The 17629-nt window shown below is 47.6% G+C and overlaps 1 protein-coding gene across 1 annotated transcript in view; it reads right to left on the bottom strand.

Annotated features, from left to right (window-relative positions):
- Positions 1 to 17629, bottom strand: part of B4GALNT3 (beta-1,4-N-acetyl-galactosaminyltransferase 3) — a 98493-nt gene that overhangs the window by 20025 nt on the left and 60839 nt on the right. The window contains exons 3-7 of the mRNA XM_084628546.1: positions 15936 to 16013; positions 2880 to 2975; positions 2368 to 2458; positions 1215 to 1315; positions 774 to 841 (exon numbers count right to left, since the gene is read on the bottom strand). Coding sequence (XP_084484672.1) covers positions 774 to 841; positions 1215 to 1315; positions 2368 to 2458; positions 2880 to 2975; positions 15936 to 16013 — 434 coding nt within the window. The remainder of the gene's footprint in view (positions 1 to 773; positions 842 to 1214; positions 1316 to 2367; positions 2459 to 2879; positions 2976 to 15935; positions 16014 to 17629) is intronic.

The following is a 17629-nucleotide window of genomic DNA, read 5'->3' on the forward strand; positions in this document are numbered from 1 at the left end:
CACTGTAGACGCTCTATACCGGAGATGATTGAAGTTGCTCGCGTTGGAAGTCACATGTGACGAGGAACCAGGACTCTGAGCGGTCTTATATATAATGGTCAATGACTTCTAGCCAGAGAACAGAGAATAAATGGATGGCAAGATAGGCCACTGGATGTGGAACCTGGGGGATTGTCGGAAGGCCCAGGAGGACCAGCAGCCATCCGCTACTGTGCCATGGCACTAACCTGAATTCACACTAGAGAAAGGGAGGGAGGGAGGCTCATTCAAAGTCTGCCATATACCCCAACCATGCCAGCTACCTTGAGTAATGCCACCAGCAACACATGACTGGGGGTTGTGTCTGGACAGGAAGCAAGTTAATGGGAGCAGTCAAGCAATAACTTCAGTTCAATTGCTCGTGAAGGCAAGCCCTTACAGATAAGAATGAATCAAATCACTGGATCCCAGCTCTGCATCCACACTCTGCTAGTAGGAAATTAAAGAAAGAAAAAAGGCTCATTTTGACAAAAAAAAAAAAATTAGTTTTGAAACCCCCCCATGTGACTAAGCTGACCAATCAGAACTGGTGGTGGTGGAGAAACAAACAGAAAACAGTAAATGAAAACCAAAACCGGTAAATGAAAAACTGAAGATGGTAAATGAAAACCTTTGTAATTAGAGACACCAACAAAGCCAAACCGCAGGAAGTGGGGAAGTTTGGGACTAAATCAAAAGTGTAGATAGTGCTCTGAGCACCGGGGAGTTGCAGCAACCATTCCTCATCACTTTACCTCACAGGCCTTGATTGCTGGCTCCGGAATTTCCCAAATTCCCCTGGTGCTGTCCACTCCTTACCAGTCTGTGAAAGACAGAAAATGCTCAGGTTACAACGCACTTCTTCACCCAGGCTCCCTGGTTACTGTCCAGCTGTGGGGATTGAGCCCATTCTCTTGGGAAATCTGACCATGAGCTCCAGTAGCTGGAAACAGAGCCAGGTCTGTTGATTACAGCCCAGGACTCCAGCAGCTCGGGAATAAGCCAAGCTGTCCCAGCTTTGCCATGTGGTGAAAATCCTCCATTTGCAGGGGCCTCCCACAGTTTGATCAGGAGGACAGCTTGACTAATCCAGCCACGCTTTCTTCCTCCTGAAATACAACGTAAGCCACGAGGATTTTCATCCCCCCAAAAGTATTAGAAACTTGACTAAAACATCCATGCGGCATGCACTGTACCTTGCCTACACTGGCCAGCAGCTGGAGACCAGAGGTCTTTTCATCTGGACTCAACCAGAACTCAGCATTGTCATCTGCAGCAATAGCAAACTCAAAGTCCCCTGCCGAGAGATTTCTGGGATTAAGTGGTGCTCTCTATGAACAGGATCTATACACAGACAGAAAAAAAGCTTCCTCTCCTAGAGAGGGGTAGCCTGATCCCCTCTGACACAGCACTTTCCCTCTGCCCAACTACCCCTTCCCCTCTCTCGTTCAGAATTGTAAAACACGGCTGATGCTTTCAAATCTCATCTTCCTGTTGCAACAAAATGCAGATTGTCTTCTTGCGCTGTCGATAGTGCAACTGGTTAATTCCCCCTGCTGCGCAGTTTGGCTGAAATCTAACCGAGAGGGAAGCTGAGAAGTCCACACAGATTCTCCTCAGCTCCTTACTAAGGGGGAAGGAGTGTGTGCTTGTATCTGGGAATGTGCCCAAAGAAGCATGGAGGCAGGCACATATGTGTGGGCTTAAGGGTATGTGAGGCTTTGGAGTGCTGACCAGGATATATGAGTGGGGGAGTTCATAGGGGCTCAAGGGTGGTGTGCGCAGGTGCACATGGGTGCGGGTGGGTGCTTACGAGGAGGCTGTACTTAGAAGCATGTGGGTAGGTGGATAGGGATGGGGTGGGTAGAAGGGGCATGGGTTGTGTGGATGCAGATAGGGACACAGGGGGTGTGCGTGTGCGCGTGCATTTGCCCGTGAGGGTAGATGGGGCTGCACAAGCAGGAGAATGTGGGCATGCGTACATGTGTGTGTAAATGCTGGTAGGTGGTGTGCGTATGCATGTGTGGACAGCTATGTAGTCATGGGAAGCGAGCGTGTGAGTATGTGAATAGATGTTGTGTGTGCAGGAGTGTGTCGTTCGCTTGCTCAGAAATTCCATATCTGTTTTCTTCTGTGTTCTCCCTGCTAACCCCACAGTGAAGAGTGGGCACATATTATCCAGGCCAACCAGACTCTGTTGGAGTCAGAGCTGGACAGTATCCCTGGCTCCTGGCTGGAGAGCCGTCAAGCTAGGATTGCCTACATGGGAGCATTTCTGTTTGGTCTCAAGCAGAGGAAGGGAGGGCTGGGGCAGCATGACAACCCTGGTCTGCCATTGCACCTCCTCACCGCCAGTGAAAGGATGCAGATAACCGAAGAGACGGAGCCCATAGTTTGTCCATTTTGGTGACACTGCCAGTTTCTTCAGTGTGGTTCGTGTCTAAAGGTGGAAGAAAGAAAGAACAAAAGTAATGAAATGGGATGGGATTGGGAGGTATCGGTATCGGAGGGGAGGGGAGGGGACTGACAAAAGGAGTGGGAGAGAAGGTGAGAGGAGGGGCCAATGAAGGGAATAGGATGGAGGGAAGGGCAGGTGGAACTGGGGGGGTGGGAACAGCAGGAAAGGGTGCGGTATAGGGCAAGGGAGGAGAAAAAGGAAATGAAGGGCCCAGGAGCAATGCCAGCAAGATGGGAGAAAGAGTGAAAGGTAGGCCTGGGGCGGGGAGAGGAAAGGGAAGAGGAGGAGGAGCAGGAGGGGCAGCGAGGGTACAGTTAAAGGAAAGAAGAGGAAAGGAGGGGCAGTCTGGAGTAAAGATGCTGAGTTGTGCAGGGATGGGGACAGGGAGTTGGCGTACACTCACATGGGGGTACAGTGGGAAGTGGAGGTTCCTTCTGAGCTGCTCAATGGAGCTGCCACACCAGTCCTCAAACACATGGAGATTGACTTGACCCTGGAACTGCAGGAACATAGAAGCACAAGGAGAGATTCCCATTAATGGTTGCATCCTTCCTGGCTCCCCATAACTCTGCAGCAGAGCATGTCATTTGAGTACCCTGTGCCTATCATGGGAGAGGGAGGTTGACACTTGCCATTACTGTGGGAGTCTGTCTTAAGGCAGCTGGCCATTTAAGGGGTGATGCGTCCAGCTCCTCCCTTGTGATCAACCAGCTGTCTCACAGCTGAGTCTGTGGGGCCAGCAGACAGGGAACCTGAAGAGCACTTGGTCCTTCTGGAGGCCAGCAATTGCTCAAGTGAATAGGTGACCTGGGAACAGCTATCCATGTTGGACTGAGAAACCACATTAGATATTTTGCCCAAGTTTTTATTTAACCAGTACATTGCATCCTGAGGCAAGGGCCTGAATCAGAGTCCAGTGTGGCATCAATCTTTCCTGGGCTGGTGTGAAAGCGCATCAGCTTACAGTCACTGAAGAAAGAAGGCATGTGGATTGGCCCCTAAAGCTGAGACAAAATCATTGAGGCAGTTACAGAAAATACAGGGGCAAAAAAAATGATAGACAGTTGGTGAGGTTTCTCTGGTGGACCCTGCTTCCTTCACCTTTCTTTGAAAGCAGCAGGAGGCCCAAATACCAGCAACAGGAGCGACTTCTGAAACAACTAGAGAAATAGGTTCCTGGAAGTCTTGCTGGTCCCGGCAAAGGTAGCATAGGCAGCCTGGCCATGGGTTAGTAATGCTGGGGTCAGAAGATAAATGTGAATGGGAAGCCAAAGCTGTCAGCTGAGAGGAGTCAACTTGGCTGGCCAGGGTGGTACCAATTCTGAAGGGAGAGACCAGGCAGTGTCCCGAGCCTTGAGCAATAAGAAGTCTGGCTCATATCCAGAGGTAAAAGCTGCCATTTTAGACAAATTGGGACCAACTCCAGAGGCATAATGTCACCAGTTCTGCGTTGAACTGTTTCCACTGGGAGCACACCTGAATGTAGCAGCACAACAATTGCAGGACCTCCTTACCCGTTGGTTGTGTCCAGAGATGAGTTCCATTGACAGAATCATGAACCTGGTGTGCTTGCCACAATTTTGGCAAGTCCTGTGCGACCGGGCTTCTGAGTCAGGAGCTGACTCAACAGCCTGTCACTCAAATCCCCACCATGAATTGGGATCTAAGTGGAAGACCAATTAACAAGCAGGGCCACAGCTAAAGAGCTAATGAAAGGGAGAAGCAATCTCTGCAGCCGGGAGCTGATCAACAGAGAGGAAAGAAGCCCCGGGAAGGGGAGGTGCAGAGCCTGAAGGAAGGCAGAGCTGGTTGCTGCTAGTGCTGCTCCCTATTCCCCTAGAAGAGAGGAGCTGACTGGGACTTGTATGTATTTAAATAGTACTCCAGGCGGTGGCCTGACAGAACACTATAATAAACAGTGTGGTGGTGAAGGTGGCCTGAGCATGGTTTGTATCTATGGCAAGAGAGATTCCCAGGGGACCCCTGTAACATCCTGCCTGTGGGAACTCAAAGCTGGGCAAGGTGTTTCTGACCATCATCCACGGGTGAGGCAGTGAACAGAGGGTGGAGGTGAAGTGATCAGTGGTTTGAGCATTGGCCTGCTAAACCCAGGGTTGTGAGTTCAATCCTTGAGGGGGCCATTTAGGGATCTGGGGCAAAAATTGGGGATTGGTCCTGCTTTGAGCAGGGGGTTGGACTAGATGACCTCCTGAGGTCCCTTCTAATCCTGATATTCTATGACTCTATGACATCAAGATACATCATGTATCATGAAGTGATACATCAAGAACACAGTCAGCTCTGTGTTCTTGGGGAACCAGGGCACAGTATCCAGCCTGTCTGACTCATGAAAGACACAACCCCACCAGCCTCTGCTTAAATCAAAACCCATCAGAGAAAAACTTGCACAGAGCAATGAAGGGCAAATGGGAGACACACCTAGACCCCTCCTGACAAGGGTGACAAGATTAAGACATCTCCATTAGCATACAGAATGGAAAACAGAGACAACTCTCCTAGCCTCATCTGCATGAAAGATGGGACAGGGAGACATCTCAATTTACATACAGAATGGAGAACAGAGAATCGCACTGAACTCTGGGACCAGAAAAGCAGGGAAGCGCAGCATCATGGGGGATCTCTGCTCCAGATGTTAATGAACCTATGCCTGCACACACCCAGCTCAGCAATTATCAGACCAATTCTCGTAATAAATCCTTGATTGATATCCAAAATGCTGAAGCAGCCTAGCTGCATTGTGAGCTCCCTGGAAGAAAACACCACCCATAGCCAAGAGTGATCAGCTCCTATTGTATAGCCTAAAGAAAACTCTTGAGTCATCTGTTTACCCATAAACAAATCTAGTGTTCTCCCTTGAACCATTGTATTTTCTCTACAAAAATCCCTACTCACCCTCCAGTCAGTGTTCTAATGCGTGGATCCAAACTCTGCATTAGTTGCACTGGGACTCCATGTCCTGACTGATTGTACTAGGGGTTCTGTCCGTCTCCAGCACTCAGGACCTTGAGCTACCACCATCACCTGGGAACCCCGAACAGTTCAAGCCTCATGGAGTGGGTGAGATCCCTCTCTCTCTCGCTCTCTGTTTTCTTTTCTACCTCAGGTACTAACCTTAAAAAATGTAACGGTTATGTTTGCTTAGCCCTCCTTGTGTAGTTATCACTATTATTCAATAAATAACTTTTATGGTTAAGCTGGTTGCTTCTCTCTCGCTCTCTGAACTTTACTCTTTTGTGTTTTTAGCTTCCTCATTTACTCTGTAGCAATGCTTCTTTTACCTAAGCGTTTTTAGCTTCCTCATTTACTCTGTAGCAATGCTTCTTTTACCTAAGCGTTTTTAGCTTCCTCATTTACTCTGTAGCAATGCTTCTTTTACCTAAGCTAAAGATCCCTGTAGCGCCCAAAAATACTGTGGGGTTTGCTCATCAAGTGGGTTACTACCAGTACAATTGTGACGTGAAAGTGGGGATAGGGACGTGTTAAACCTATGGCATATAAGAGGGGGGCAGCTGAAAGTGCTGCTTGACCCAGCCTATTGAGACCAGGGGCACATAAGGGTGACAGCTTGAACGTGCTGCTTGACCCAGCCCGTTGAATACAGGGGCATATAAGGGGATCAGCTTGAGAGTGCTGATTGACCTGGTTCGCTTAGACTTGCTCTGTTAGTGTGTGTGCGCGTGTGCGTGTTCACCTGGTTCTAGGGCTGGAGAAACCCAGTCCTGGGGAACCTAGGTCCTGCAGGATAGCTCCATTGGGAGGGAACTTGCAGAAGGAAGGAGTAGAGCTCCATATGAACACACAAGTGACATAAGCAGTACATTAATAGAATCACAGAACACCCCCCCCCCCAACTAAGAGTAACCCTTATAAATGAGCATACCCCAAAGTAACGGGCACATCTGGTAACAGAAGGGAGCTGAGCAGCATGCCAGACCAAGAGTGTCCCACTTGGGAAGGCAAGAAGAGGTGATGCCTTGACCTGGGGAGACCTCTGAAGGGGAGAATGTTCTTGTTAACTCTAGCCATAGGATTCTGGATGAGCGACCAGCCTCCAATCATTCCCACAACCTGGAGTAGCAGGGAAACCAGTAGTATATTTTTCATGAGGGAAAGCAGGGCACATCTAAAGAGTGCTCACTAATGGGGTGCTATTTCACCCAAGTGGATAGGCTGGGATCCCCTACCAACAGCTTGTCCCCTAGGCTGTGAGCAAGGTATATCAGGTCACAGTAGCGGAAGGGTCATCCCAAGGTCTACTTTGGATGTGTGAAGATAGGACATGTAGTAAAGGCATTGCCTTTTGAGGGCTGGGACCTCAGAAGTGGGTGATGGCCCTGAGAAAAACAGGGTCTGTGAACCAAGAGAAACTGTCCTCAGGCCTAAGAGTAAAAAGGGGAGAACACCACACACTATTAACTGAACCATGTCAGCCCCGGGCACCTGAAGCGAAGCAGGAGGAGACAGGGGTCCTATCCCAGACTGGGGATGTAGAGGACTGGATCTATAGGCCAGCACAAAGTTGGAGGTGGTGTGTGGGGCAGACATGACAGTGATGGCAGCAGTCCAGACAGCTATTGAGCACACCAATCTAGGAGTAGATGAGAAACCGGGGAAGAGGATTTCTGTGGCTGACAAGAACAGGACTGAAGTCTTTGCACAACTCAGATGGCAGAGTGCTTGCAGGAGCTGGAAGAAACATGCTCCTCAAGGGATAAGGTTTGAATGCAAGCCATAAAGAGAGCAGGAGCTGGTTTGCCTTGGAGTAAAAGAAGAGAACAATGAGCAGCACCAGTGCTTGTTTCAGGAGGAGGACCTGATGAAGTTGGGCACTGAAATTCTCCTGCAGAGCCAGAGCCTGGCAGAAAAGGATGAGACGAGACATTAGAGACCCTGGAAGCTGAGTTGGCAGCTTTAAAAGGTAGAGACTGAACTCTGGGTGAGAGTATCAACAGTAAAACTTATCCTCGGACCCGGCAAGGCTCTTGGGACAAGATATGTCACGGGGGGACTGGCCCTTTTAAGGGGAGACTAACCAGCTGCCTCCCAGCTGAGGCTGAGAGGCTTGGAGCCAGGGGATAGCCTGAAAAGCATCTGGTCCTTATGAAGGCCAGCAAAAGCTCAGCTGAGTACGTGAATTGGAGAGAGCTGGTAGGCTGGTCCTTGGGTCAGGTCAAGGGAGCTGGGAGAAGTGTGGGAAAAGCCCCTGGGAGCTGTAGCCCATATTGGGCAGAGACACTACTTCATTTTGATGTTTTGCCCAGGTTTCTGTTTAACCAGTAAAATCGTACCCTGTGGCAATGGGCTGAAACAGACTGGCTTGGCATCAAACCTTCCTGAGCTGCGTACGGTCAGTGCTCCCGCTACCTCTCCTTGTGAACTGGGCACTGTGGTCCTGCACACAAAAATCCTCTCTACACCCAAGAATACACACACTTTATTCACATCCACTCCGCCTCCTACCTGGCTTCTCATCAGCGCTCCACCCTCACTAGCTGAGCAAGAAATGCTCCTATGATGAGCACTTCACTAGCTCTGCCTGGGTTCAGGCTTTGCATTAGAGCCAGCTGTACTTCAGCCAGGAGCCCACTGTCTCCTCCTTTCCTCCGCAGCTGCCTTTCCACAATGAACTCCAGTACTGCCTATCAGAGGCGGAGAGGCAAGGCTACAGAAAGAAGTTTAATTCTCTAAGGTGATGCTAACTGAACTGTACAGAATTACAGAGAGGAACAATAAAGAGGGTCCAGGGCAATGAGGTCCCTCTGGTGAAGGATTCAAAATCCTTGGAAGGATCTCACTGTTGGGTACTTGGGAATAAGCAGGGCACTATGATAGAAAGCATCTACTATAAAGGTAGCAATGATGGAACAGATCTCTGAGGTGAGGTGAACAGACAATGATGCCACGCAGCTATATACAGATTTGGGCCCAAGGATCTCAAAGCTCTTTCTCAAGGCAGGTAAGTATTATTATGCCATTGTGACGCACTCTATATGATTTTATAAAAATATGCTAGTGAGTGTGAATATAATGTAACTGGAATATGCTTCATGCAAAAGGTCTCATAAGGTATTACAAAGCTTATAATCTACTGAGTGTGGTCATCCTATTTGTATAAATGTATCACTCTTGTATCTGAAACTAGAAATATAAAATATAACTCTGAAGGCCTATTGTAATTATGCAATGTGTGGGCCACTAATGGCGGTTTGGAATCTTGATGGCTCCCATTAACCAGGACAGGTTTCAGAGTAACAGCCGTGATAGTCTGTATTCGCAAAAAGAAAAGGAGTACTTGTGGCACCTGAGAGACTAACCAATTTATTTGAGCATAAGCTTTCGTGAGCTACAGCTCACTTCATCGGAACATCGGAACTTCATCCGATGAAGTGAGCTGTAGCTCACGAAAGCTTATGCTCAAATAAATTGGTTAGTCTCTCAGGTGCCACAAGTACTCCTTTTCTTTTTATTAACCAGGACAATTGTCTGTAGATGGCTCTGTTTCACTTGTAAGTCTTCTTGTATATGTGTGTGTTGGCAAGTGGGTAATGAAACCTTACTGGAATCCATCTTTAGCCTGGTTCTTTCCACTGAGAAGGAGGGGGTGGGAACCCAGAGAGGAACAAACGATTCCTGCCTTATGCAAAAGATATATAAGTGGGTGGAACAGAACAAAGAAGGAGAGCCATCATGAGAAATCCCCTAGCTACCACCTGAGCTGGAACAAGGGCTGTACCGGGGAAATGACTATGTCCAGACTAGGAAGGCTTCCAGTCTGTGAAAGAAATGTATTGAAACATCTCTGAGGGTGAGATTTTATCTGTATTCAGTTTTATTACTGTATTAGACTTAGATTTGCGTGCTTTATTTTATTTTGCTTGGTAATTCACTTTGTTCTCTCTGTTACTACTTGGAACAACTTAAATCCTACTTTCTGTATTTAATAAAATCACTTTTTACTTATTAATTAACCCATATTAATGTATTAATAGTTGGGGGGGGGGAAACAGCTGTGCATATCTCTCTATCCGTGTTATAGAGAGCAAACAATTTATGAGTTTACCCTTTATACAGGGTAAAATGGATTTATTTAGGGTTTGGACTCCATTGGGAGTTGGGCATCTGAGTGTTAAAGGCAGGAACACTTCCTAAGTTGCTTTCACTTAAGCCTACAACTGTTAGGGGACGTGGTTCAGACCTGGATCTGGGTTTGCAGCAGGCTAGAGGGTCTGGCTCAAACCAGGCAGGGCACTGAAGTCCTAAGCTGACAGGGCAGGAAAGCAGGAGCAGAAGTAGTCTTGGCACATCAGGTGGCAGTTCCAAGGGGGTTTCTGTGATCCAACCCGTCACAGCAATTTCACAGACAAAGAAGCTGAGGCCCAGAGAGTTTAAGTGACTTGCCCATGGTCCCACAGCAAGTCAGTGGCAGCGTCTGGAATAGAACTCCCATCTTCTGACAATGGGTGACACTTTAACTACTAAGTAATACTGTCTTCTCCTTCACTTGCTGGGGAGGGAATTACACACATCATCTCTGGACCGTGTGCAGCAAGAATACTGCAGTATAAAATGCCTCTTGCAGAAGAACACCCAGAGGCTGTGGAGAGACTTGGCTGTTCCTTTACTGCTCCACAGCCCCTTACTTCATGGGTAATATCGCAGCTCTGCAGGCTCTCCTCTGGCTCCAAGACCTCAAAGGGGCCATAACTGTGGCAGCTGAGACATCAGAGCAGGACTTAAGTATGGAGAGCTCACAAGTCAGTGACTAGACTTGCTCAGGTTATTGTAGATGACACAAAGCAGGCCAGTCATGGTACAATTCACTTCTGAAGGAAGTCAGAAACTGGATTTAAAGAGGCTGGTGGAGCCCCATTTTAACTACATTATAAATTAAGTAAAGGGCACTCAGATTTCATGCTCCAGGGCATAAACTGATCACTGCTGGAATTGCCTCACCCTCAGCTACACCACTGAACAATTAAGTGCATCCTTCAGGCTGAGGTTGGCCTTTACCTTCCTTCAAAGCATCAGATGTCAGCCACTTCCAGAGAGAGACACCAGAGCTGAATCAACGGTCTGATCCGTTGCAGCATTGTCATTATTAGGACTGTAGCAATGCCTAGAGACACCAGTCAAGGATCAGGTCCCCTGTACACACAGTAAGACAGTCTCTGCCCTAAATCTAGGTTATTTTAAGAAGCAACAGGTGGAGGAGACAAACAGATGGGGATGGAGGAGAAGAGGTCACAATAAAGTAAGTGAGTTAATCAGGATATCTGATTAGACAGAGCAGTTGTTTGATCAGGACTGCAGGAAGCAGCCTGTCAGACTAAGACCAGTGGCCTGATATGGCACAGCAAATACTACAGGACATATTCTTAGTAACACTGGGACCTCTTCATACCACTCTGACAGTGTAACGGGCCCTTAATGTAAATGAGAATCTGGCCCTAAATCACTATGATCAAAGGCTGCAGAGCAGGGCTCTACAAGGTGACCTGAGGGCAGCCTCTGGCAGGCCCAGCTGTCAGGAGCTGATGGGCTGGCCTCCCTTTTGCTGAGCTTATGGTCATGAGAAAACATAACAGCAAATAACAGTAATTCCTAGCACAGCAGTGCACAGGTTCAGAGTGGCATTTCCAAAGCAGCAGAGTTCGGTGGTAACAGAACTGGAGCAGTCTGGCTTTACCTACAACAACAGGGGAACAATAAGAGCTGCAGAGACCATGTCCCTCCTGGAGGGGAGCAGAGAAATGCTATCAAATGGACAAGTGCTGGCTGCTGAAGGAGTGAAATCTGGAATTGGGCTTTAATTTTAGGTCCTTAAGAGTCATCAGCACAGCAGCTGCAGACTGAAACCCTATAACCCTTGTTTTCTCCCTGCCTCTGCAGCTCAGGTCACCACTCCCTCTAGGAAGTGGGTGAAAAATTACTTTGGCTGCCATTTGGGACAATAGAATAAAAGAATAATCATTGGCGCTTGTCACTGCATATCACAATGGCAGGCAAGTATCACAGTCATTCCCGTTTTACATATGGGGACACTGAGGCAGAGAGAGGCTGACAGTCATATTTTAAGATGTGGCTTCTGATTTTGGGTTCTGAGTTGAGGCACCTCAGGCCTGGTTGTCAGCGATGCTGAGCAGCCTCCACTTCCATTGACTCCAGGGAGGCTGTGGGTACTCAGTGCTTCTGAGAATCAGGCCTTAGGTGTAACAGGTTGAGAAGCCAAAAAGTGGAGGCTCCCACCACTCCAAAGTGACAACTTTGGAAAATTTTGGCCTAGGTGATTTCCTAAAGGCCACGCAGCAAGTCATTGACAGAGCTAGGCATGGGACCCAGGAGTCCTGACTTCTAGCCCCGTGCCCTAGCCACTGGACCATGCCCCTGCTTAGCTGTACTGCCAGCCTGTTCTCACCTTTAGAGACTCCCCATGCTGCTGAGGGATTATTTCCCACATACCCCTGAGTCTCCTACCAGAGACTTCCTTCCTGCTGTGAAGGGTGGAACACTCCCTGAAGCTGCATCCTCTCTGGGCCACAATGCGGGAGAGGTTGTCATAACAAGATCTTCTTTGATTCCCAGTTACGAGAGTTCCATTTGTCTCACAGGTCTCTCCCCACCACCTTCCTCTCTCTGCCTCTACCCCTCCTTCTTTTTACCACACCCTATGGAGGTGCTTACTCTAAACGCGCCCCCCTCAGAATCAAAATGGCTGTAGGAGGTATGGCCAGATAATTTTCACAGTGCCCGGGAGGGCAGGCGCAGCAGTTGCCTGCAATAATAGTACTGGTAGAATTGGCACCAGGGATCAAAGGGAATTGTTCAGCGAGGATGGTTTATTGCAGGCCAGCATCACCCTAAACTCGATGTCAGGCTGAAAGCAAGGTGCTCTGAGTATGGAGGAGAGAGGATCCAGACAGTATGTGATCACTATAAAGTAGCATTTGCAGGGAAGATGGGGAGCAGACACTCTCAGTTTCACGTGTTGAATTAGCGCTGGCATGTTTGAATCCCTGGTTTTATATTAATAGGCTTAAGTATTTCCACTTATTCCAGCAAGGAGTTTTAGGTTATCAGCACCCAGCCCCACCTGGAAAAACTACCTCAAGGAAGAGGCGGGTTCAGACACAGTAAAAGTTCCTCTTCGCTGCCTGTCTTCCTCTGTTCTGAACCCACCACACTAGGGGCTCACCACGAAATAACACTTCCTTCTAGAGCAGTGGTAGGCAACCTTTAGTCTCTAAGGTGCCACAAGTACTCCTTTTCTTTGTGCCAAAGGCAGCACGTGAGCTGATTTTCAGTGGCACTCTCACTGCCTGGGTCTTGGCCACCGGTCCGAGGGCCTCTGCATTTGAATTTAATTTTAAATGAAGTGTCTTAAACATTTTAAAAACCTTATTTACTTTACATACAACAATAGTTTAGTTGTATATTATAGACTTATAGAGAGAGACTTTCTAAAAATGTTACAATGTATTACTGGCACGCAAAACTTTAAATTAGAGTGAATAAATGAAGACTCGGCACACCACTTCTGAAAGGTTGCCCTGTTCTAGAGTGAAGATACCTGGGGAAGAAAGGCTAAAAGGGAGCAGAGATGAGAGACCCACATAAAGCACCGCTACACACACACAACCACCAGCAATGTGAAGGGACACAGGGGCCAGGTTACAACTCTGGAGAGGTGACTCCCTAGATTGTAACTGGAGCAGGAGGGGAGGAGAGGCCTTGCCTAATTTAATCTTCAATGACTTGGCGTTTCAGGGGCAAATCAGCTGCTTACAATCCAAAGAATGCACAGCCCTGGGGAAGATAAACTGGACAAAAAGAGGGTCTGAGCCAGGGAAGAATGGAGACATTGTGCTACCGATTAGAAATTCTGTAAGACAAGTTTACAAGACTCTTCTGTCTCCTCAGAGCAGCCCTGGCCCCTCCTCTTGCCTCCACGAGCTCCCTTGACTGGGTGACATTCAGGAGCAAGCAGCTGGATGTTGCTGCAGTGTCTTCTGAGCCACAAGAGGGGGAAAAAACCCTCCCCCTCTGCACTGCACTGCTGCAAAGTCACTCAAACCCCTTTAATTATTCAAGTTTGTCAGCAATATACATCATCTGTTCAAACAAAGCCTGGCTTCATGACCTGTAGGAACTGCCCCTTCCTCTCCCCAGCACAGGAATCAGGCTGCAATTATGTTCTTATAGATGTCGTAGAGGGGACACAATAGGATCATAGATCCCAAGTAATTAATTTGTGCAGAGTTAAGCCTCTAAAACTGTCAACAGGTGATTAACAGGAAAGCAAGCAGCTCTCTAGTCCTATCTGTTCCCTCAGTGGCTGTGTTATACCAGGCACAGTGTAAACAGTAACACTGGAAGAAAAGGAGTACTTGTGGCACCTTAGAGATTAACAAATTTATTTGAGCATAAGCTTTCGTGGCTACAGCTCACTTCATTGGATGCATTCAGTGGAAAATACAGTGGGGAGATTTATATACATAGAGAACATGAAACAATGAGTGTTACCATACACACTGTAACGAGAGTGATCACTTAAGGTGAGCAATTACCAGCAGGAGAGCGGGGGGGGGGGAGAAGGGCGCTGTTTGGGGCAGGGACTGTCTTTGTTAGGTGCATTATCAGTGCCTACACTATGGGGGCCCCATCTATGATTGGGGCCCTCTAGGAATTACTAAAATAATATTAATATTAACAATAATCCTGTCCCTCCCTAACCAATCCTTGTTCTTCCTCTACAGCTCTGTCCCATCAGCCTTGCTACACAGCAGAGCATTGTTTTTACAGAGAGCAATACAGAGAATGACACAGGATGTCCTGGTTCCAGGCACTCACCAGCCATTGGTGAGGTGCTGCCCCAATCCAGGCTGAGGCCCTCTCCCTTTGCTTTGCATAGTGCAGCATCGCTTGGAGCTCTCTACTTGTTTCCTATTTGGCAGCGCCGCAGAAGGAGAAGGTTTATGCCCTTGGTCTGTGCTTTGCCTAGCACAGCACTGCACAGGGGAGTGAAACTGTCTTGTGTCTGGCATGGTGAGGGTTGGCACTTGTCCTGCTTGTGGTGTCCTGCCTCTCCAGGGTACAAAGCACATGCCACAGTCACACTTCTCAAAAAGAAAAGAAGTATTTCTGGCACCTTAGAGACTAACAAATTTATTTGAGCATAAGCTTTAATGAGCTACAGCTCACTTCATAGGATGCGAACTTGCCAGCAATGGGTCTTCCTAAGACAAATCACGTGGGCACCAAATCACGTGGGCACCAGAGACAAGCATGCTTCACATTGTTCTGAGCGACCGCTGGGAATTAGAGTCAATGAGCAAAGCCCTATGCTGGCCAGGGAGGCACAAATGCCCATCACTGACACTGTGGGAGAGGAGAGAAGTTAGACATATCATGTGCATAGAAGCAATACCAACTGTGGCATCCTGATGCCCTTCTGACAGTAGCTGCTCATCTGAGAGGCAGCCCTGAGGCCGAATGAAGTGCCAGGCAAACAGCGTGCCACTGGGACAATGCCATGCAAGGGAAGGACTACATCAGACTCAAGCTGTGACCAGTCACCATAGCAGTTGCCACAGCAGAACACAGTAATGGTCCATCTTCTAGACTGGTTTTCTGTGTCAGACAGTGGCCACTGCTGGATGCTTCAAGGAAAGCTTTAACTCCCTCATCATGCCCCAAGCTGTCCAATGTTATAGCCAGTGGGGAAATTTCTTCTTGCCTCCAGCTGGTGATCAGCTTCTGTCTTGAAGCATTAGGACTGTAGTTTGTTTCCTAGCTAGAGCAACTGCAGAGGCCATTCTAATTTGTGTGTGTGTCCAGTCAGCTTTTGGAATTTACTAAGTTAGCAAAACACCCAGTGGTTGGTGCTTCTCTCATTATCAACATGCTGCATTGCTCCATTATCTGAAGAGAAGTAGTACAATAAGGGGACAGTGGAGGGAAGAATAAATGAGGCATAAAGGAAATGTTTACTCAGGTTCTCAAGGGTCACCTGAGAAGGTCTCTGCTCACCAGAAGTGTCAGTGAAGTGACAAGACCTCTATGCACAAGATACAGGGGTTGTACAACAGGCAAATACCACAGCAATAGCACAGTGTGAGACACTTACATGTCACAGTCATGTATTTGCCTGTTGAATTCTTCGTACTACACATTCTCAGCTCTGAACAAACATCACCTTTAAGGGGGTAGCAATTTGGCTGCTTTCCAGAGGCTGAGGGTGGATTTCTGGTGCCTGAGTGGCTGGGTCAGAAGCCAAATCTCCAGGAATCTGGGGATTCCTGTCTTTCCAGATTTTTTCTTTGGTTTGCAGAACCAAAGCTTTCATTAAACAGGGATGGGGGTGGGAGACACTGGACTCCCAAAGAAACAGAAGCCTCTAGTTACAATCCTCTGATAGAAAATGGTTCCAGAAAACACCAACCTCTGGGATCCAAGGGACGGAGTTTTCCCCGGCTGGAAAAACAGACCTATTCCTTGCACCTCTTTGCTGCTCTTGGTTCTAAGAGACATGTAGATAAAAGAAAAAAAATCATCTTATAAGTGACTGATCACATACACACAAGGTTGAAAAGCTTTCACAAGTCCATGTGAGCATGGGTGCTGGAACTAGGGGGTGGGGGGTGCAGGAGTGGTTTCCATCATATTCAGGCTTTACAGTTTGGTTCAATGACTCTCAGGACTCCCACCATACAAATTGTTTCAGCGCCCCTGCATGTGAGCAAACAGCAAGTGCCCAGTGGCTTCTAAAAGCCTACAAGTAGTACTGGGTTGGAAAATGTCCTCCCAGCCCAGGAAATTTTTTGAGACTGATAATTTTTTCAATCCTGATTCAGGATGAAAAGTCGAAATTGCAAATGTGCACAAAACAACACCTTGGGGGAGGGGAGGGGTATATAGGTGTGGGTCAGTTGAACATTTCATTTTGATTTTGACCTTTTACACTTTGTTTCAGTTTGTTTTTACTATAATTAGCTTAAATTTCTAAACAGTCCTTTTAAACCCCCCACCCCTACCCCAGTAAAAGGGAATTTCTCATTTAGACAATGTTGAAATGAGGGGTTTTGGTTTTTTTTTACAATATTGCATTTTTTCCTCCCAAAATTTGTCAAAGTGAGAAATTCATTAAAACTGATCTTTTCCCCAATGAAAAAAACATTTTGTTAAAAAATTCCTGATCAGTCACAGGTGTAGTGAAACATAAGCACACTCTGCCTTTGGGACTGATGACTAAGGCCTTGTCTACACTACAGAGTTTTGTCGGATCAAAAAGTGCATAAGAAAACCAGTATTTCCTGTTCACACTACACTCCCTCTGTCTGCAGAGCGTGCCCACACTTGGGGCACTAATATCGACATTGAGAGCTGTGCACTGTCGATAGCTATCCCACAAGTTCCGCCGGACACCTTCTGCCGCTAGGTCTTGTGGAAAGGTGAAGTGGATTGCAGCACATTATGGGTCTGGGCTCAATGTCCCATGATGCATTGCTTTCCGTCCAAGCATTCCATGTGCTTCTGTCTTTGGTTGGTGGCATTTTTCTTGTTTGCTGTTCATCCCACCATCTCTGTGTGAAAGGATGGATCCCGCACTGCTCTCCAATGCTCTTCTGCCATTAACACATCATGGATGGAAGTGCAGTTTATTGTGAAGTTCCTAACTCAACAGGATTCACAGTTGCCTGATGTGCTGTCTGACATGGATAGGAGCAACATTAGATTACTTTTGGCATTCACGGAACAGTTGCACATGGTGGACTGTTGCTTTTGGACTGAGTGGTGAGATCACATCGTCATTCAGGTCTGGGATGACAAGCAGTGGCTACCTTTCTGGAACAGTGTGCAGAGCTCACCCCAGCTCTATGGCGCAAGGACACCAAAATGAGAGCTGCCCTCTCAGTGAAGAAGCATATGGCGATTGCAGTGTGGAAGCTTGGTGACTCCAGACTGCGACCAATTGGTCACAAATCAGTTTGGAGTTGGAAAGTCGACCGTTGGGGGTGTCTTAAAGCAAGTGTGCGGGTCTGTTAATCGCATCCTGCTACAAAGGACCGTGAGTCTTGGCAATGTATGTGAAATAGTGGATGGCTTTCCAGAAATGGGTTTCCCGAACTGCGGAGG

Source organism: Lepidochelys olivacea (assembly GCF_965140295.1).
Source record: "Lepidochelys olivacea isolate rLepOli2 genome assembly, chromosome: 1".
Lineage (NCBI taxonomy): Eukaryota > Metazoa > Chordata > Testudines > Cheloniidae > Lepidochelys > Lepidochelys olivacea.